Source organism: Elephas maximus, chromosome 23, assembly GCF_024166365.1.
Source record: "Elephas maximus indicus isolate mEleMax1 chromosome 23, mEleMax1 primary haplotype, whole genome shotgun sequence".
Lineage (NCBI taxonomy): Eukaryota > Metazoa > Chordata > Mammalia > Proboscidea > Elephantidae > Elephas > Elephas maximus.
In genome coordinates this window covers 67570862-67592465 of record NC_064841.1, presented here as the reverse complement: position 1 = coordinate 67592465, position 21604 = coordinate 67570862, and the positions used below count along the sequence as shown (strand labels likewise).

General features: G+C 39.2%; 1 protein-coding gene across 3 annotated transcripts in view; it reads right to left on the bottom strand.

Annotated features, from left to right (window-relative positions):
- Positions 1-21604, bottom strand: part of TPP2 (tripeptidyl peptidase 2) — a 90976-nt gene that overhangs the window by 48427 nt on the left and 20945 nt on the right. For all 3 annotated transcript variants that reach the window (XM_049867664.1, XM_049867665.1, XM_049867666.1), the window contains exons 5-15: positions 21333-21457; positions 19005-19168; positions 13466-13620; positions 12580-12656; positions 9709-9836; positions 8421-8520; positions 5984-6132; positions 3943-4058; positions 2979-3147; positions 2193-2350; positions 1401-1477 (exon numbers count right to left, since the gene is read on the bottom strand). In XM_049867664.1, coding sequence (XP_049723621.1) covers positions 1401-1477; positions 2193-2350; positions 2979-3147; positions 3943-4058; positions 5984-6132; positions 8421-8520; positions 9709-9836; positions 12580-12656; positions 13466-13620; positions 19005-19168; positions 21333-21457 — 1418 coding nt within the window. The remainder of the gene's footprint in view (positions 1-1400; positions 1478-2192; positions 2351-2978; positions 3148-3942; positions 4059-5983; positions 6133-8420; positions 8521-9708; positions 9837-12579; positions 12657-13465; positions 13621-19004; positions 19169-21332; positions 21458-21604) is intronic.

The following is a 21604-nucleotide window of genomic DNA, read 5'->3' as shown; positions in this document are numbered from 1 at the left end:
CTGATATTAAATTAAACCCCCTTTGTAGCTTCAAAACACTCCTTCAAAATGCTCCTATGTCATAATAAAGCAGTAAAGAAGGATCAATTACTTTCGTAGGATTTTTGTAAGAAATCAAAGAAACATAAAGGTCGAATCTATAATTACCCACTATCAAACCTGAAGTATACGCAGAAGAGAAATTCCAGTCCGTGCAACAAACCCTTACTGAGTGCCCCACGTGGGTATGAGGGACTACATTAGAAGCTAGAGATAAAACAGTCCCCTTTGCCTCAGACAATCTAGTGGGAAAGAAAAACGATCAGGAATGCTTAAGGTGAGATGCTCTGGACAGAAAACAGGTGCTAGAGGAAATCAGATCAAGAGCACGTGGTTCACTCAAAAGAAGAGGGGAAAAGCCTTCCGAAGGAGATGATGCTTCAACTGCCTCCTGAGGGTTTATGTGCATTACTGTGTCTAAAGCCCGACTGGGCTTTCAGGGATACAGGACTAAGAAGGTAACTCTCACGCAACCGTTCTACGGGCGTTACCACTTTTGATCTCCTCCATTTCGCCGTGTGTTTCTCATCGGCTGAGATCTGTGGCATACTTAATATTTACCAAAGTAACTGGCTCAACAGAAACCGTTCATTTAGAGTTCTTCACTCGTCTCCAGTATTTTCATATTCTCAATCTCATCCTTTCATTTACTAAAAAATGTGTTTTGTTTTGAATATACTGTGTAACCGAATCCATACAGTTATGAGTAAGATACAGCCCCTGTGCCTTTAGTGAGTTCACAGTCAAATGAGGTAAATTAAGAACTCATAACGCATTGGCAAAGAGCTGTACCGGAGGCACGTAAAACATGCCATGAAACAGAAAGAAGGCACTCAGTCCATCTGGGGATGACCCGAATTGTGCCTGACTGTTAATTTAGAGACAGGCCATTGAGATGGAGGAAATCAGCTGCGGAAATGCACATCAAGTCAAGGGAATTACTGGACTAGTGAGTTGGCTGCAATGTGTAATCTGGTGTATGGAATGCCACGAAACACTGGCTGGGGCTAGACTTTGAAGGACCAGTTCCTCGTTTGCTGTTTTAAGGAGGCTGGGCATGATACTTCCGACTGCCCCGGTACCAAGCAGGAAGTAACGTGGTTATCAGTAACCTTGGCAGGAAGCAGTTTCAGTGGCATGGCAGAATACCCAGAACACGGTCTGTTATTCTCACAGTTAACAGGGGACAGCATGTTAAAAGTCAACGTGCCCCGTTAAAATTCAAGCTAGGAGCAGAACTGAGACGAAAGCCAGCTTACCTGGATCTGGCCTAGCTATCCTCTGAAAGGTCACACTACTGTCATACATAGCCACTAAAAGTTACACGTTTAACGGTAAGCTCTTAACAACTTGTTACTTACTTGGCTGCTATAACTGCAGTTATTGGAACTCTGAACAGAGGACCTGCATTAGGGGACGCTATATCATAGCCACATACCTTGAAAAAAAGAACGTCAAGTTTCACTATCAGTAAGCAAACTTTAAAAACAGCCAGCAAGAGAAAGAGAAGGAAAAAGTCTGAGCTATTCACAGAATAAATTAATCTAAAAATTAAAGGTCCTAAACACGGCTGACATCAATTTCCTGACACCAGGTCATATATATAAAAGCAATTAGTCTAAACAAACATATCTGTGACAAGCCTTGACTAATTCAGGCTAATGAGGAAATGGGACTACCACATCAAGTACAAACTTTTTCAGTAAATGCGTTTTCATTACTTTTGACTAAGAAATCAGCTCAACGTTAAGTATTACAGACAACTTTAGGTAGAGACACTGTCATGATACCATTCTGTGCTTCTTTACAACGACCATTTCTTTAACACGTGCTCTCTCTATCAGAGTGCAAGCAGATAACTGCGGCCTGAGTTCAGCTGAACTGAAACACATCCAAATCAGAGGGAGACCTAACTGAAGAGGCTCTGCTTCTTGAAGAGGCACCCCATCTTCCCTTTGTCCCTCCTGACACTAGGATAAAATACGATATTCTTCAAAGACTTGCCAGAACAGCAGTAAAAATCAGGGCAAGTATAAAGGTAGAGCTGTCTCTTAACAAGAAAGCAATATACTCCAAATACTTCTGGGAGAGAGATCTTAAAATTTTAAACATTTTAAAGAGTAAAGAAAGTAAAAATGACGATAAACTAATACCTCTGTATAATGCAATCCTTCTCTTAAGCCCCGGGGATCCACACGTATGTTTATATGTCTACATTGATTCATGAGTTCCAAATGGCTAGGACACTGAACCCAAGTGGAATTTGAAGTTAAAGCTAAATGAAGCTGAAGGGATATTTTTTCAGGGTTTTCTGGCATTAAAAAAAGACCAAAAAATAAAGATTAGCATTTTTTCCTTGTCTTCCATTTTGAAAAGTTTTGTCCTCTCTCAAGAAACTTTAGCAACTGAGTTTGGTCTCAACAGTAAAATGCACTATACGTGGGCTTTCAAAACACAGTTTAAATGAAACAGTCAAGGCAATCCTCCTTATATTTGATTACACTTAGGGTCCATTCATACTTGCACCAAACACTGCTACCCCCTTGAAATGAAGAGTTTCAGGTGGATAATCTTCACCACTGCAGATAACAGCACCTGAAGGAAACCAAGCTGCCACTGAGCCCACGCGAGCTGCAGTTTGCCCTGGCTGCTTCTACTTCCCAAGTCGTAAAAGGAATCTGATGTTTTATAATCCACAATTTAATAAAATTCTACGTCGCCAATGGCCACTCTATTGTTTTTCCAGATGCTAGCTGAATTGCCATTGTATTGGGACCCCTAACTGCTCTCACATTTTCCCTAAAATCCATACGATTTAAAATAACATCAATTCATGCTTTCTTTTTAGAACATGAGCCCAAACAACATTTCTCCATTACAATACTATTCATTGAACCATACATTTGGACGCTTCAGCTCACCACCAGTTTATCGCTTACCCGTATCCTCTGGAAATATAGGTTCAATGCCAACACCATGGTCTGAAGGGGCTGCCACTTGAACAGGATCTCGGAGGTAGATGCCACGGTTATTTCCAACAGTAACAGTAAAACCTAATTTATTAGCAAATGATGTGTTCTGAATGAGGTAGTCATAGGCTTTATCAACCTAATTAAGAAATGTAAAACAGTGAGACATAAAATTTTCATTGCACATTACCAATTTACTTCTAGTTGTAGCACAAGCAGAAAGTTTCTTCTCACACTCACCTCTCTACACCACGTGATGACCCCAGACAGTTCTACCTTTCTTAGATAAAACAGTGGTCTACTATACCACTGGACTCACCTTCCACTCTCCCTATTCACAGTTACTTCCAAGCGACCAAATTCAGGAACTGATCCAATATGCCACATGTCATTATGATTTACCCGTTTTTACCCTCTACTACTTTGCCTTTAATTTCCACAATCTCTACACATTCAACGTACATTTATTATAACAAATTTGGATTAACTACAAAATTAGTTTTTATATCCCCTTTCCTTACAGTTAAGAGGCTATAATGACCGTATAATCTAAAATTTAGATATAATTAATCTTTGTTATAATAGGAAGTATTCTCCCGTAATGCCTTTTTTTGGGCATTAATAAATTTTTTTTTTTTTTAGTTTTATTGTTCTTTAGGTCAAAGTTTACAGCACAGATTAGTTTCTGATTCAAAAATTTACACATAAGTTGTTTTGTGACATTGGTTGCAATCCCTGCAATGTGTCAGCACTCTCCCCATTTCCACCTTGGATTCCCCATGTCCACTCATCCAGTTTTCCTGTTTCCTTCCTGCCTTCTCGTCTTTGCTACTGGGCAGGTATTGCCCATTTAGCCCCACATACCTGATTGAACTAAGTATACCTAAGATATCCTAAATGATTTACAACCCATTTTTCATTCAAGCAACAATACCTGAATAATACCATGTCCTTGGGCAAACACTTCTATATTGTCAGCCTTGACCGCTGTGTTTTCTAGAGCTCTTCTCACTGAATGAACTGTGTAGTCAACGTTATTAGCTTTCAGACCTAAAATTAAACAAAACACAAAAGTAGTGTTAGAGATCTCACTACCTGAACCCTCCCCCATTCATACAGTTGACATATAAATTCTTTGGTTTTAACATTTTGTGTTATGACGCTCATTTTTTTAATCTTTTTTTTTTTTTTAAACTGAATTGAACAGTCTAACTCAAACTGTTTGCATCACACAAAGATTTCATTCAACAAAAATTACTGAGTGTCCATATGCAATGGCAATAAGCAGGCCAGGAAGAGGCGATGTAAACATAAGAAGCAGTCAGGTGTTAATAGGGAATGGTGAAGACTACGATGAAGTGACATCTTCTTTAAAACACTGCTGGCCAACCTGGCTGCATGTTATAAACACCAAGGGAACGTAAAACAAGCAAACAAAAGAGATGCTGAGGCCTCACCACATACCAGTGAAATCAGAATCTTTGAGGGCCTGATCCCAGGCATTGGTATTTATTAAGACTACCAGGTAACTCTAGGGTACAGCCAGGTTGCCAACTACTATACTATACAGAAAAGATACAATTTATGAATCCCACATTAATGACTGTTGTTATTACAGGAGATGAGTAATATATCACCCTGTCCTCTCCAGAGCACATTAGACATGTAAACACAATGATACTGTAAGAAACAAACAAAAGCAGCATGTAAAACTTCTGATACCGTAAGAGCATATCAAGGAGTGAGACTTCTCAGTGAGAATCCAGAAGGGCTGAGCTGCATCAGAGGAGCTGATAGACAATTTGGATTTGGCACAGGGGTTTGCCAGGCCAACAACAAGCAGAAAGGAATTCTAGGCAGGGAGAACAGCATGCCCGAAGATGGGAGACGTGAGAGAACATGAAATATGTGGTTAGACTAAATAAGACCAAAAATGGGGATGGAGAGTCAAGGCAGGATCCGTCCTAAGAGTTTCCACCCTCAGATTTAGGACTCCATTTGGTAAGTGATATGGTATGGACAGAGGATTGAAAATAAGTGGCACCTAATTATGGGTTTGTTTTTGGAAGCCCTCTGGTGAGTGGTGATGGACTTCATCAGGGGGGCACTTGGACAAAAGAGACTGATACAAAAGTCAGGAAAGGCATGACTAAGGTGATAGGAAAGAGGAGATGTTAATAGAGGGGACTGTTTCTGAGACTGATCTTCACAACAGGCTGGCTACCCTAAATGAGTCCTAGCCAACACAGATGCCACCCTACTCTACACAGTATAATCCTCCTGAACCCCAGAAATTCTGACCTCTTTCTGCTTCATTTTGTTCCATGGCATTCATCACCTTTTAAGTACAGTAACATGAACTATATTTTATTTTGTTCAGTCTGTCTCCCCAGCTGTAATGTAAACCCCACGTGGGCAGGTATTTTTGATGTTTTATTCATTAACTTAGCCCCGCAGCTAAAATAATGCTTGATAGTTATATTAACAGTAGACAACCAATACATTTATTTGTTGAATAAATAAATAAATGCATTCAAAGTATCATTAAGTCAGCACATAAACTATTTTCTACCTAAAACTTTACTTTGATCCCAGGATGGCCAATTCTACCAAATTTTCTCTCCAGGAAAACTTCAGAAAACAAAACATCTGTCTACAATAAGGTAAGAGAAATTTACCCACCTATTTTTTGTATGGCTACTGTCCGACTTTATTTTATGCTACAAGCATAAAAACGTTTAGATACTTCACAACTCCTGACCTAACCTAAAAATAATTCATAGATTTTAGAACCAGGATGGAGGTAAGCTATAAAATAATATTCAAAATCCATTTTATAATGCCACTTCTATCTCCTCAAGGAAAGTAACTAAAATGTCATTGAAATACATGCAGGTTAGTAAAAAATCCACTAGCTTTATTTGAAAGTAAGAAAACACAAATTAAATCGGTGCAGCAACAACCACGGTCCCTACCTGAAAGTACAAGGGCGATGCCTCCACATGCGTTAGGAGAAGACATGGATGTCCCATTCATCAGCTGAGTTCCTCGTAACGTCCAGTTAGGGACAGAGGCAATGGCTCCTCCAGGAGCGCTGATACTCACTCCAAGGGCCCCGTCGGCACTAAACGTAAAGCCATTAAAGTCTGCTTATGATGGTGAAAACGGGACAACAGGCACACTCATAAAAAGGGCCCTGTCTGCACTAAACGTAAAGCCCTTAAAGTCTGCTTATGATGGTGAAAACAGGATGACACACACATTCATAAAAAGGGCCCTGGCCAAATACATTTTACTACAATATTACTGACCACTTGCAATCATTACAATGATGACAAAACATTACTATGGAGAAATCACTGCAGGAAAAAATGCCCAGCACAGCTTCTACTTCCATATTTGAGCATTTCTTTTCTTTTAAATGTGCACATGTATCTGGGCTTAAGCGTGAAAAGCCAAGGGTGTCAGGAATAAAAGGAAAACAAATAACATGCAGTTCTCTCGCATTCCTTCTAGGGGTCTTGCTCAGACTCCTTGATAAACATATTTCTTTTGTTGAAGTAGGGGCTGTTTCTTTTCTTTAAGGTCTAAAGTAGCACTGCCCAAAAGAACTATAATGTGAGCCACATATATAATTTTAAATTTTCTAGGTGCCACATTTAAAAAAATGTTAACAAGAAACTGGTGAAATTAATTTTAATATTTTACACATCCAAAATGTTATCATTTCGTAATCAACAGAGGGAAATAAAACGAGTTAAGCCTACCTCTTTTTTGGTAATAAGTCTTCAAAATCCACCGTCTACTTTACACAAAGCACATCCCAGTTCCGACTACCTTCACGTGCCTTGTGGCTACAGCACTGAAGAGCACACTCCAGCAGGACTGCCTGGTGAGGGCTTGGAGGGAAAGCCCTTAGGATGCACATCGCATGGTCATCCAACACCAGCTCTGTCCTCAAAGGCCTGCCATTCCGCTTTTAAAAGGTCACAGCCATGCAAACCTAATGGAGCAGTTCTACTCTGCACATGCGGGGTCTCCACGAGCCAGAATCGACTCAACAGCCGCTCACCAACGACAACCACCTTTATGGAAGCAGAACACCAGGGCTTCCTTCCGTGGTGCTATTGGGTAGGTCTGAACTGCCAACATTTAGGGTAGCAGCCAAACACACACCACTCGCACCACCCAGGGACCTTATCTTCCAGTGTTCCCTACAATATGTTTCATAGGAGCCCTTGTGGCGCAGTGGCTAAAGCCATCGGCAGTGAATCAAAAAGGTTGGTAGTTTGAACCCATCAGGTGCTGCACGGGACAAAGATGTGGCAGTTTGCCCCTGTAAAGATTTCAACCTTGGAAACCCTATGGGGCAGTTCTTCTATGTTTTATAGGGTCACTATGAACTGGAATTGACTCAACGGCAATAGGTGTTTTTTTTTTTTTTTTTAGTATATAACAGACCCAACTATCTAGTTATTTCCCCAAAACCTTACACTAAAACTTGATTGTCTTTGGGCTTATGATATTCTTGGCATATAGAACTCCCTTCTTCCCTGTCTTTCAAAAAAAGTCCCACCCATTCTTCAAGGTCAACTCTGATGCCTCCTCCTCCAGGAAGGTTTCACTCAAAGAGAGAAGGCTGTTCCCACCCTTGCATTGCCATTGTTCTAACACGGCATTTTGAACTCAGGTCACAATGTGTGCCTTGCCTACTGCTGGCACAAAGATATCTGCTGAACTGAATTCAATGTCTATTCTCTCTATAAATCAACTCCAAAGAGGTAAAGGGAGGAATTAAAACAGGTTTTAATTTTCAGAAGGTGCTTGCCTCCACTTATGTCACGATAGGTATTACATAAATTGGGAGTTAACATCTTTCTGTTGAGAAAGATGATCAGTTCCTGAAATCAGACAGACACAGCTCACAGAGGGCTTCAGGGAACCGATACAGATGAACTCATCAAACAAAGTGTCTACTGGTCTTCACAGTCATGGATCTCACCCGAGATCATTCAAAGAAGGTTGTAACTTCACAACATGAACACGGGTACAGGCTCTGTAACTGGGAGACTTTACGAAAGCTTAGGGGAACAAAAGGTTTCACCAAAATTTAAACTTCAATAAAGCAAAGCCTCCACTGCTTTCTAAAGGTAACCAAGTCCTTAATTTTTAATTTAGACCTCATAAATGAAAGCTTATGAATATATACACGTAAACATGAATAATTACGTCATGCACCTGACAATAACTGTATTTAATTTCTTCAGTATCTGTTGCCCTGTGGTAAAAACACTAACAAAGTAAAAAACCAACAGAAAGAACTGGTAAGTTATCTAAAACTCTACCCCTCCCAACCATGCAAAAGGTTTAACTAAATATATACAACACTCCCGGGTACTGCTTTCGACCTACCTTGGGCCTCTAGAAGACCAAGTGTATTGATTTGCAGGTAATTTCTCTCTCAGAGAATATTCAGCAACCATCATATCAGGAGACACATAGGCACCAACACCTGTGGAACGGACTTCATCATTTAACAAAAGGAAGCAAAATACAGATCCTAATTGTAAACCCCCTGTGACCTTAACTGTGTGCCCTTAGGGGAATCACTTCATCTCCCTACACCTCAGTTCTCTCTTTTGTGAAATGCAACAGTAAGAAAATACATTAACAAAGGTAAGTTTGCTATGTACCAGACATTATACTAGGTACTTTATTACTTCTGAATATAAAATAGGTATCTTCCAGGATTATTATGTCGATTAAATATAATAATGTACCTCAATGTGTACGTGCGTGTAAAACAAAAAGAGAAAGAATGTGCTTTGAACTGCAAAATAAAGGAATTCGGTGACTGGTGTTCGTTTTTAAACGATCACCGTATCCAAAATTCTACCCATAAAGTTTCACAGAGTTAAAAAAAAAAAAAAAACAGTAGGCAGTAACCCTATCCCTAAAGAAAATGGCTGAAATTTAATAAGCAAATAATAAATTAAGACATATCAGGCTACAGTATTCTAGATAAACATGCAAATGCAGCCTAGTTAGAGTATAAAATCAATACACATAGATATTAAACTCAGTCCCGTCATTTTAGAAATTTGGAAACAGTGCTTAGAGAAGCTACAAAAACTTACTAAACACAGAATGACTGGCAGAGACAAGACTTAAAGTCCAAGTCTTTAAGCTCCTAATTGCAAATGCTTCTTTACAACATACACATATTCAGAATAGAAAACTAGATGAATCATTTGTGAGTCAAGTGGGTTTGAATGCTGCCACATAAAATTATTTTGTAAAATGCAGTGTAAAATTTTCAGTCAAGTAAAAATGCAAAGAAATATTGAGTGTTGTTGTTCACGTAATCTGCAAAGCTCTTCCTCTCCTCCTTCTATCTACTGAAATCCTCATTTCTATACCTCTTCCACAACCTCACCTCAATTCTGAAATCAGAAGAAACCGTGCTTTTGTGACTCTGCAGTATTTCATCTGTACTTCTACTCAACCACTTGCTCTGCTCTACTTTAAATTAAATTCTATGGTAACTTAGCTCCCTTACTGGATTTTAGGTTCCCTTTAAGGACACACCTAAGGTCCACAGCATCTGGCATATAGTAGAAATTCAACTAATGTTTGATTAACGGTTTTTGTTTGTTTGCTTGTTTTTTAAACAAATTTATTCCTAAAACAGGGAACTAACCTATCACACTCGACGTAGTTCCACCTGGACAACCTACTGTAGAAAGGCATGGACCGTTATTTCCAGCACTTGAGACATAAATAATATTATGCTTCCATACCGCTTCATTAATTACTTCACAGATTCGCCTGAAAAAGACAGAATTGTTTTGAACATATAAAACTGTTCCACTTTTCAACAAATACAGTACTGTAAAGAGAAAACATTCTCAAATACGGTTTACATAAAAAAAAAAAAAAAAATACACTAAAATATGGGTTCCAAGTAGCAGAATTAAACAGTGGCGACAGACAGGGACATGTCCGTTAGAATCCCACGGGGGCGTTGTCAAACGTTCAGTCTCTAGTCGCAAAATGCTCCTAATACCAAATTACTGTTCGAGTGTCTGGTTACGTAAATTCTGGTACATCCACTACTGGTGGACCACGATACAGCCATTCTAAACGACAGACCTTCGCTGAGTTTTAGTGGGGGAAGGAGTGATGAGGCAAGGTTAAATATGAGAAAAATGCCTGATATGAAAGAGGATGTATGTGGGAAGATATATTACAAAAAGATTGGAAGAAAATATTATATTATTACCAGTCACTGGGTAGTGGGGACAACAGGTGGTTTCATTTCCAGCTTTCACGTAAAATACTATATTCAGAAAAAATTGCTCAGCTGATTCCTATATATACTTGTGATTACAAACCATTTGACAAAAAGAACTCCTATCTTCAGGGGCATACCAGCCTATGGGCAAGGACTAGAAAGAAGGCAGGAGGGGACAGGAAGCTGGTAATAGGGAACCAAGGTCAAGAAAGGAGAGTGTTGACATGCTGTGGGGTTGTTACCAATGTCATAAAACAATATGTGTACTATTCACTGAGAAACTAGTTTGCTCTGTAAACCATCATCTAAAGTACAATAAAATATATACATATATTCCAAAAAAAAAAAAAAAAACTCAAAAAACTCGTATCTTTTGTGGGAAGGGTGAAAGATAAGGCACTAAGAGCCTAGAAGTAAGATTTTAAAATATAGGAAATCTGATGAGGGCCTGACAACAAACATGAAAAATTTACTGGCATTAAAGGAAATAAAAGTTATACCAGAAAGAAGATGGAGTCAATATAAAGCAAGCATATGGCCAAAGGACACTGCGAAGTCATACGTGTGAATACCTGGGCAAGGAGAGACTATGAAGGAATCAAAGGAGAGGGAGAAAAGCACTTAGGTAAGTAGGACGATGAAGCAGGAAGAGAAGGGGCCAGATTACACTAAAAAACGAAACGACTGAAGATGACAGGGCACGTGTTACAAAGGCAGAAAGCGTGATTTCTCACAAGCAGCCTAATACCAATTTCCTGAGAAAATGAGCTATTTTGTAACAGCAAACTACAGGATTTTACTTGGTAAAATTTCCATGTTGACACGACTTACTTCAAGAACTTAAGAAACCAGATGACGGCTACACTGAAACGACTTGGTGGTGGGAAAGGGGAAGACACGATGTGAAGTAAAACTCTAAATAACGTAATTTCACAGTTATTACTATTAAAAAAAAAGGGCAAGCTAACATAAGGTTAGGATCCCGGGGCGGTGCAACAGTTAACCCACTTGGCTACTAACCAATAGGCTGGAGGTCTGAATCCAACCGGAGGCCGCCAAGGAGAAAGGCCTGATGATCTACTTTCCAAACGTCAGCCACCGAGAAGGCCACGGAGCAGCCCCACCCTGACACACGTGGGGCCGCCGCCAGCTGGGGCTGACCCCATGGCAACCGGTGGTTTGACACAAGGCCAAGGGCACGACACTGGACTTGGCAGCCAGAAAACACTGAAGACACCACGACAAAGGAAGGGAGCTGAGGGGGTACGGGCCAGATTTGAAGGGCCTGAGGAGATGGAAGCTGAGGAAGCGAGTGCAACTAACAAGTTTTGCTGGGAAAGTGAGTGTAAAATGAAAGTTTTTTTTTTTTTTTTTAAAATATAGTAGAAACTAGAGCACATTTGTATACTGACAATTCTCTAGGAAAGAAGACAGTGATGACATGGGAGCAAAATCTTTAAGAAAAAGAGAAGAAATGGGATCCAGAGCACAACAGCTCAAATGATTTTGGATCATGAACACTTCTTTGCAAGAGAAGGCAGAAAGGGTGGGGTCGGATTAGGTAAAGGAGGTCCCTCTACCTAAAGCACTTAGAAAGTGCTTCCCTTTTCTCTGGAGAAGGTCGAGGTTAGGACATTAGCTGGGGGAAGAATGCTGAAGGTCTGAGAGAAGAAAAGAACATGTAAAATGGTCATATGAGAGTGTAAAGGGTAAAAGTAGTACGGCCAAAAGACAACGCTGAGTGAAAAACTCAGAACACTGTGGTCATAACTTTTAAGTGAGACGGAATGTCTCCAGAAGACTCAGTTGATCAGGTGTGGCACCACTAAGGGAAAAGGTGGGGTTTCAGCAAATCTGGGGGCTCTGTCGGTTTGGGATATCTGTGAAATGAGTAATTGTAATGATGGACCCTCAGATCTAAACTGGTTAGAAAGGGAAATGAGGATTTAGTGGGGCTGACAGTGAAAAAAAAAAAATAACAGAGGGGTCTGTGAATTGGAAGTCTCAGAAGAACTAAGAGAATAAATACTGCAGAGGAAAAACGTTTTGGACAGAAACAATGTTAGAATGGAGATATTTGGCATGGTACAATTATCAGCACCGACAACATCAGGGATATGGCCATGGGAATGGGGGCCTGAGGTCAAGGAGACAGTTACCATCTAATTACAGTGACTATATTCTTTTTCAGTTGATATAGGCAACAGTTATGAAAAATATTTAATACTCCTCATCAGTTAAGATTCTATGGCTAATGATTTACCAAAGAATACTCACCCAGAATTTGGCCAGTGAGTTGCTTCCCCATAGCTGTAGTTGACAAGATCACACTTATGATTTATAGCTTCTATCATCTATTAAGATAAGAATCTAGTTTAGGCTGCAGTCTATATTTAAAGAAACAGGTTAGCCAGTAAAATCAAGGCATGTAGTTTCTTAATTTATTAACCGATCATATTCTAATTCAAATTTATAAGTTACTTCTGGACATACGGTGATAAACTTGGGGGAAAAAAAGGTAGGGGAGATAACCCAGCATAGCAAGTACGCAATAAAAAATAAAACTAGCATTTCAAAACGGAGTGGGGAAAGGAGAAGAGAAAGAGAAGGGAGTGGAAGTCTTTACTAGATTCTATAATCACTAAAGTCAAAGTAAAAAACGTAATCTACAGGTTAAAATGGAGTGTAGAATATTAGTTCAGATTTTAAATTTCTCTCAGGCTGATGGAACACACTAAGGGGGTTTTTTGTCGTTGTTTTGTTTTTCAAGTATCTCAAAATTGCTTGCTAGGGGATTTACCAGAAATGACTAGTATAAAATAATTTTTTTCATAAAAGTTAATAAAAAAAACTTCATCCTAACAGTTTTGATAAAACACGCTTCTTGTTATTCTCAAGCATTTCATTCTTTAGTGTAATCTTGCCTCTTCTCTTGTTGCTTCATTGTCTTATTTACCTAAGTGTGTTTCTTCCTCTCCTCTGACACTCTCCTTTTTCCTTTTTAATTTTAAAATGAATAAGCATTTTTAGTTTTTACAATAAAGCCCTCTACACTAAATACTGTTCAACATGTTCTCGGTAAGCTAGGAGCGCTGTATAAACCTAAAACTACCCACAATCATCAATCGCTGATCTTCTGAACTGACATCTCACAGATACTCACAGCTCTGATGAGGCCCGTGCCTGTTTCCATTGTACTTAGTCTTGTATCGCCAATCTTGATGGAGAGGATTTGAGCACCGGGAGCTACGCCATTGCGTTCCAGTTCTTCTGGAAAATGCCCGGCAGCTATGCTGGCTACGTGTGTCCCGTGAGCTCCTAGAGACAAAAAGGGGGAAGCGGAAGGCTGACAAAATACTCTCATACGCTCAAAAGTTTCAACCATACAATTTGCAAATTATTAGTCACGACAAAAGTATACTGATCTTAATTACCTTGTCTCTTACCAGTAATTTACAAAAACTAAAATTCCTTGAATTACATACACTATTCTGCTATCCCTGGATTACACAGCTGCCCCTCCTTGCATTTCACACTAGTTGGACAGTAAAGAACACCAACCAAGTGCTGTGCCCATCCTTGTAATATGTACCAAAGAACTAAGCAACAGTCTTAATTCAAAGGATTTATAATTCTGCTGAGCAAAAAAAAGCACATATAATGTAAACTACAGGGTGCATCATCACAAAAACTACCTACGGCAGTGTATACACCTCTACAGGTATTAACCTTGAAGAGCCATCGGGCTCTGGTTACAGCAGAGGCACTGCGACCTATGACAAGGTGACGTGTACTGTCCAAGGAGTGAGGCGAGGCTGCTCTTTTCAATAAATGATGCTGAGTTGACTGGATAACCAAATGGGGAAAAAAATTATCTTGATGCCTACCTCATAGTACACAGAAAAATAAAACTCTGCTGGGATTGTTGATACAAATGTGAAAGGAGAAACAAGGCTTCCAAGAGATAAGAAAATAACTTCATGACCTTGGATTAGATGACGATTTTATAAACAGGACATAAAAAAAAGCAATAATCATGAAAAAAACACTGAGAGTGGGCCACATTAAAACTAGGAACTTCCGTTCACTGAGACACTATTGAGAAAGTGAAAGTGCGAGTCACAAAGGAAAAGTATCTGATATACACATAACTGACAAAGAGCTTACACAAAAATTTCTTCCAAATCCAAAATGAGAGAGAACTCAAAAGGAAAATGGGTAAAACACTTGAAAAAGTATTTCACAAGATAACCAAACGGAAAATTAACATATGAAAAGACGTTCAACCTCATTAGTCATCTGGGAAATGCACATTAAAGCCACATGAGACACCTCAACACAATTTCTAGAATGGCTGAAATTTTGAGGGCTGCTGATAGCAAATGCTGTTAAGGGTACACACTCATACACTGTGGCCGGGAGAGGGCAGCGACATTCTGGAAAGCTGAACTTTGGTATACCCTACGACCAAGCAATTCCACTCCTGCCTATATGCCCAGCAAAAATGCACACACATATACAATGAAAGACATATACAAAAATGCTCACGGCAGCAAAAACTGGAAATACCCCAAAGATCCGTCAACAGTGGATACATGGTATGTTCACAGAATTGACTCTTATACATATGAACTACTTTTGTACACAAGATGAACCCCACAAAAATACAGCTGAACGAAAGACCACACACCAAAATTACCCAAACCAAACCAACTGCCTTCGAGTCGATTCTGACCCACAGAGACCCTACAGGACAAGGCAGAGTTGACCCATGGTGTCTCCAAGCAAGCCTGCAAATCTTTACAGAAGCAGACTGCTACGCCTTTCTCCCAAGGAACAGCCCATGGGTTTGAACCACTGACCTTCTGGTTAGCAGCTGAGCACTTTAACCACTGCACTACCATGGCTCTTATAAGTCACACACAAAGGGACATATATTAAATGATCCTATTTGCATAAATGGGAAACCGCCATTTTAGGTCTGACCATGTGTAATTGCCACTATTTGACCATTTCTGACTTAGAAAAACAGCAATATTGTACGGTTCAAACTAATGAGGTGATAGATATCAGGACAGTGGTTAATTTTCCGAGGAGAGAAGGGAGGGTAGTGATGAGGAAATGGCAATGATAAGAACTTAATAATGGTTTTATGTCTTGATCTGGATGACAGTTACAGAGTGTTTACTTTGCGATACTTCAGTGATAGTACTATTTTCATTTTTATACTTTTTTGCACACATTATGGATCAAAGGTAAAAAAAACAAATGCTAGGCTTTTTATTGCATTTTTTTAGGGAAAAAATGTTTTAAAGACATGGGTAGAAATAGCCCACTATTATCAGAAAGACAGTATGAGCTCAACGATGAAAGACAACTGGCCCTCAGCCTTAACGTCTGGGTAACAACAGAGTAGCTGGAACTCTAGGAGCAAGAACACATGACCCTTCTAGTTGGGTCTGCTGCAATGCTGAGACTTCTCTGCTCACGTTTGTCATGCAAGAATATGGCCCAGTGTTGCCAATTCTTCCCTTTTCCTCCCCCAACACCCCCCTCCCCAAAAAACAGGAAAGCTGGATTTTAATGTTATTTCCCCCTATTCCCCAAAATACCATATCGTTATTACATTAAAAAAAAAAAAATAGGGTGGCTAAAATAAGAAGACTGACCATATCAAGTATTGGCAAGTATATGGAACAAATGGAATTCTCATTTACTGCTCATGGGAATGCACAATGGTGCAGCCACTTTGGAAACAGGCAGTTTCTTAAAAAGTTAAATATATAACTATCATACCCAGCCAATTCTCCTAGATAACTGCCCAAAGGAAATAATATATTTGACCAGCGCCTGATCTCTAAAATGTACATAACTCTGCTAAAACTCAACCACAAAAAGACAAACGACCCAATTAAAAAATGGACAACGGATACGAACAGACACTTCACTAAAGAAGACATTCAGGCAGCTAACAGCTAACATGAGGAAATGCTCTTGATCATTAGCCATTAGAGAAATGCAAGTCAAAACTACAATGAGATTCCATCTCACTCCAACAAGGCTGGTATTAATCCAAAAAACACAATATAACAAATGGAGAGGCTATGGAGAGATTGGAACACTTATACACTGCCGGTGGGAATGTAAAATGGTACAACCACTTTGGAAATTGATTTGGCGCTTCCTTAAAAAGCTAGAAATAGAACTACCATACGACCCAGAAATCCCACTACTCAGAATATATTCTAGAGAAATAAGAGCCTTTACACGAACAGATATATGCACACCCATGTTTACTGCAGCACTGTTTACAATAGCAAAAAGATGGAACCAACCAAGGTGCCCATCAACGGGTGAATGGATAAATTATGATATATTCACACAATGGAATACTGCACATTGATAAAGAACAGTGATGAATCTATGAAACATTTTATAACATGGAGAAACCTGGAAGGCATTATGCTGAGTGAAATTAATCAGCTGTAAAAGGACAAATATTGTATAAGACCCCTATTAACAAGATCTTGAGAAACAGGTTAAACTGAGAAGAACACACTCTCTTGTGGTTACGAGACGGGGGAGGAAGGGAGAGGGGGAGAAGGGTATTTACTAAATAGATAGTAGACGAGAGCTACTTTATATGAAGGGAAGGACAACACCCAACACAGTGGAGGTCAGCACAATTGGACTAAACCAAAGCAAAGCAGTTTCCTCAATAAACTGAATGCTTCGAAGGTCCGTGAAGCAGGGGCAGGGGTTTGGGAACCATGGTTTCAGGGGACAACTAAGTCAACTGGCATAATAAAATCTATTAAGAAAACATCCTGCATCCGACTTTGAAGAGTGGCATCTGGGGTCTTAAACACTAGCAAGCAGCCATCTGAGATGCATCAATGAGTCTCAATCCACCTGGAACAAAGGAGAATGAAGAACACCAAGGACAGAAGGTAATAACGAGCCCAAGAGACTGAAAGGGCTACATGAACCAGAGTCTACATCATCCTGAGACCTGAAGAACTAGATGGCGCCCAGCTACAACCGATGACTGCCCTGACAGGGAACACAACAGAGAACCCCTGAGGGAGCAGGAGAACAGTGGGATACAAACCCCAAATTCTCTTACAAAGGCCAGACTTAATGGTCTGACTGAGACTAGAAGGACCCCAGTGGTCATGGCCCCGAGACCTTCTGTTGGCCCACGACAGGAACCATTCCCGAAGCCAACTCATCAGACATGGATTGGACTGGATAATGGGTTGGAGAGGGATGCTGTTGAGGCGTGAGCTACTCGGATCAGGTGGACACTTGAGACTTTGTTGGCATCTCCTGTCTGGAGGGGAGATGGGAGGGTAGAGGGTTGGTAAAATGGACACAGAAAGAGAGAGTGAAGGAGCGAGCAGGCTGTCTCATGGGGGGAAGAGTAATTGGGAATATGCAGCAAGTTTTTATGTGAGAGGCTGGCTTGATTTGTAAACTTTCACTTAAAGCACAATAAAAATTATTAAAAAAAAACATATTTGTACAGAGAGAGCTGTACTCAAATATGAAAACAATCCAAATGTCCATTCATGGATGAATGGATAAGCAAATCATGGGGCATCCACACCATGGAACACTGCTTAGCAATAAGGAACAAACTATAACTGTGACATGGATGAATCTCAAATCATCCTGAACAAAAGAAGTCAGACAAATAAATAGATAAAAAGAATATGTATCTTCCATTTACATAAAATTCTTGAAAACATAAACCAATCTAGAGTGACAGCAGATCAGTGGTTATCTGGGGATGAGGAGAGGCCTAGATTATAAATAAGACAAGCAAACTTTTGCAGGTGACATGTTCACTATTTTGATTGTGGGTGGTTTCACAGATGTATACAAACATCACAACTCACCAAACCATATATATACATGTGCAGTTTATTGTACTTCAATGTACCTCAAAAAAGATGGGGGAGGAAGGCTTATGGAGTTAAGCAGTCCTACCTCATTCTCCTTTCTCCATTCCTAGAAATAACCACTAACCTGAAAACAGTGTATATATTCTTCCCATCTATGTTCATATTTTTACTACATAAACAGGCTTAACTATATAAGTGAGCCACCATTTAAATATTTTTACTATCCACAAATGGTACTGTATTATTTGGCATATTTTTAATTTTTAGATGTACATTTTTATCATCAGTATGGTTTTTCATTAAAAGTTATGTATCTGAGATTCCTGTATTAAGTATATATAAACTTATTCATGTTGATTATTATATATATTATACCAGTATGAAGAGCAAAATTTTTAAAAAAACAATCTATTCTTTTCTTGATGGGTAATTAGATAGTTTCCAACTTTTTGAAATTACAAAGAACACAGTACTGGGCATTCTTTTACCTGACTCTGTGCTCCTTTCTTAAAGGTGACTATTTGGGAGTGAAGTTATTATTCATAACATGAATCATGTTGGTGGATTTTCTGCTGCTGGACCATGCTCGTATTCGTGGGATGGACCCTACACGGTTATGACTTAAAAAAAAAACACCACCTTGCCAGTGAATCACACCACATCTGTGAGTCCCGAACTAGTCCTTTAGTTGGATCACAAGATTAAATTCTCTATAAGGCTGCTCTTGGCTACAGAAATTTATCATCTTATCACCTCTTAAATTTATCTTTAATTCGCAAATCTGAAACACAATACCTCCACTGGTCACAATGGAGAGTAGGTTTCCATCATCGTATATATTTATGGAGTAATTTAACATCTCAGCTGTGCCAAAGGAGCCATATTCCTGGGCCTCTTTGTAGTTTCTCAATACAGTAGAATTACTCAAGTCTCCATCTTCATTCGAATCAACGCAGGCTCTATTAATTGAAAATAGTAAATATCAAAATTTACCAATTTCCTTACCTTTCTAAGACCATACAGTTTTTCAATTATCTTATTATCTTACCGTCTTCTACTGCAGCAAAAACAGTAACTGCCTGGTTCTGATTCCTTGGTTTCGTAGAGTCATCAGTAAATATTAAGTAAGATTACTTATAAGAACCAGTACTTAACTGAAGCCATACAAAGGACTTTGGGTTACACTGTCCATCACAAAACCCTCGGTAGAGAACCATCTGGCCACTTAAGAAGTTAGAACAAAAGCTTTTTTGCCTAGAGTAGTAGAATAAGACGCTTTTGACACAGCCTAGGCCTTACTTCCTGCTTTTAGTATTAATGGTTTCATGAATCCAACAGCTTATGTAAGCTCCTTGAAACTAGAAACTAGGAAAACTGTATCTAACTTTGGTCCTATAATTTTAACAACTTTAGGCAAACATTTGCTTTTTCAAAAAGCATTTTCTACTGACTTGATTTGTAAACTTTCACTTAAAGCACAAAATTAAAAAAAAAAAAAACATTTTCTATATAGCTTTATGATTATCCTCCTGGATGTTCTCTTTTCCCATATAAGTTTTTAAATATATATTCCAAATACTTTAGTAGAAGACAGATTAAAATGAAATAAATTTAACAATAAAAAAACATAAATGGAATGCACATTATTTAAAGAAGGTCAATATTATGTTTTTAGCGGTTAGGCCTTTGTACATTTTTTAAAAAATAAGAACTAGGTTCTAACAAGCTGAATAAGTCAATCAAAATTGCTATAATACATCGCTGGGAGTCTACTGGGACAGCACATCTAGGGCATTTACCATAAATGTTAATTGTCATCAAGTTGATTCTGACTCATGGAGACCCATGTGTGCAGAGTAGGACTGTTCCATAGGGTTTTCAAGGCTGTGACCTTTTGGAAGCAGATCACCAGTCTTCTTCCAAGGCATCTCCGGGTGGGTTCGAACCACTAACCTTCTGGTTAATAGTTGAGCCCTTAACTGTTTGCACCACCCAGGGACTAGCAAATGTGGAAAGAAGGATCCCTGAAATAGTCAGTTGTTTTATGTTTACCCCCATGTGTGCCCAAAATGATTTATGGCATTTCAAAAAAACACATACAAACACAGCAAGGTATAGGAAACGAAACACTGATGGGTAAAATGGGCTGAGAAAAAACAAAATCAGTGTATCAAATCAAGACTGAGGTTATTAAGTAAAATGTATGCTACAAAATCCTCCATATTTGCTGGACAGAGTAGCACACTTGGCTCTAAAATGGTATGTAATAGGCCACCACCCTTCCTGGAAACCATCTCACAGCACAGTCCCACATCTTCAATATGTTCACGTCTCCACTTTCACTGTCTCTTTCTTTATCTAGGTCACTAACCTCTACGGCCTAGATGACTGTGATGCCCCGCTGACTCTGCCTTCACACTGTAGCTGCAGCGATCCAGTCTGATCATCCCTGACTCCTGCTAAAAATCTCCTAAATTGTCCAATGGATCCGCATAAGGTTGAAACCTCCCCTAACTCCTCCCCGCATCAGATACCCTCTATGAGGCCACATTAAACTTATACTTCCTCCAACGTCTCCTCCTCCTTTCAACCCCCTTTCCTACTCCTGTACTTAGCTAACCTGTGCTGATCCTTCAAGTCTCAACTTGACGCCATTTCTGGAGAGTATTTCTCAATGTTTCCTAGACTAGTTTGAATGTCCCCAATACACAGAGTCTACACAGTAGCTTCTAGAGTATACCTGGTAAAAAGACTATACTCAACAAACACTTGCCAAATGATGAAAGAATGAATGAGTCAACATCTTTAACAATATTCTCACAGTAAATACAACAACACACTTCACAGGCCAGTCTCCCGTAAGCCCCAACAAAATGGAGTGACTCAATAACATAAGCATAAATTATTTCTGACTTCACTAACTCTACCTACAGAAGGCAAATACAAACACGGCACAAGGTTCTCACTTTTGAACGTCTGGTTTGACTCTCACATAGTTGGCTTCGCAATATTAACTGTGACATATAACAAACCTCTGAGCAGCTCTGAAGGATTTAGTGTTCTTCAGTGTAGATAAAAAACATTTTTAAATGAGGAAGATTTAAAAAAACACATAAATTTTACCTCCAGGTTTCACCATCATGCCATACCAAGCAGTCATAGACAGGGCCAGGATCGCTATATTTTTTTTCAAAAGAATTTAGTAATTCCACTTGACTTTGAAGCTCTTCTTTGATTAGTTTATTTGCCTAATAAATCAGAAAATATGTTACTATTAGGCCATTTTGTGTTTCTGAAAAGACATGTTACCTACAAAGACACAATGTGACCCAGAAGTATAACCATTTCATCCTGAAAAAATGCAAGAAATTTTTCTTCTTATATCTATGCAATTT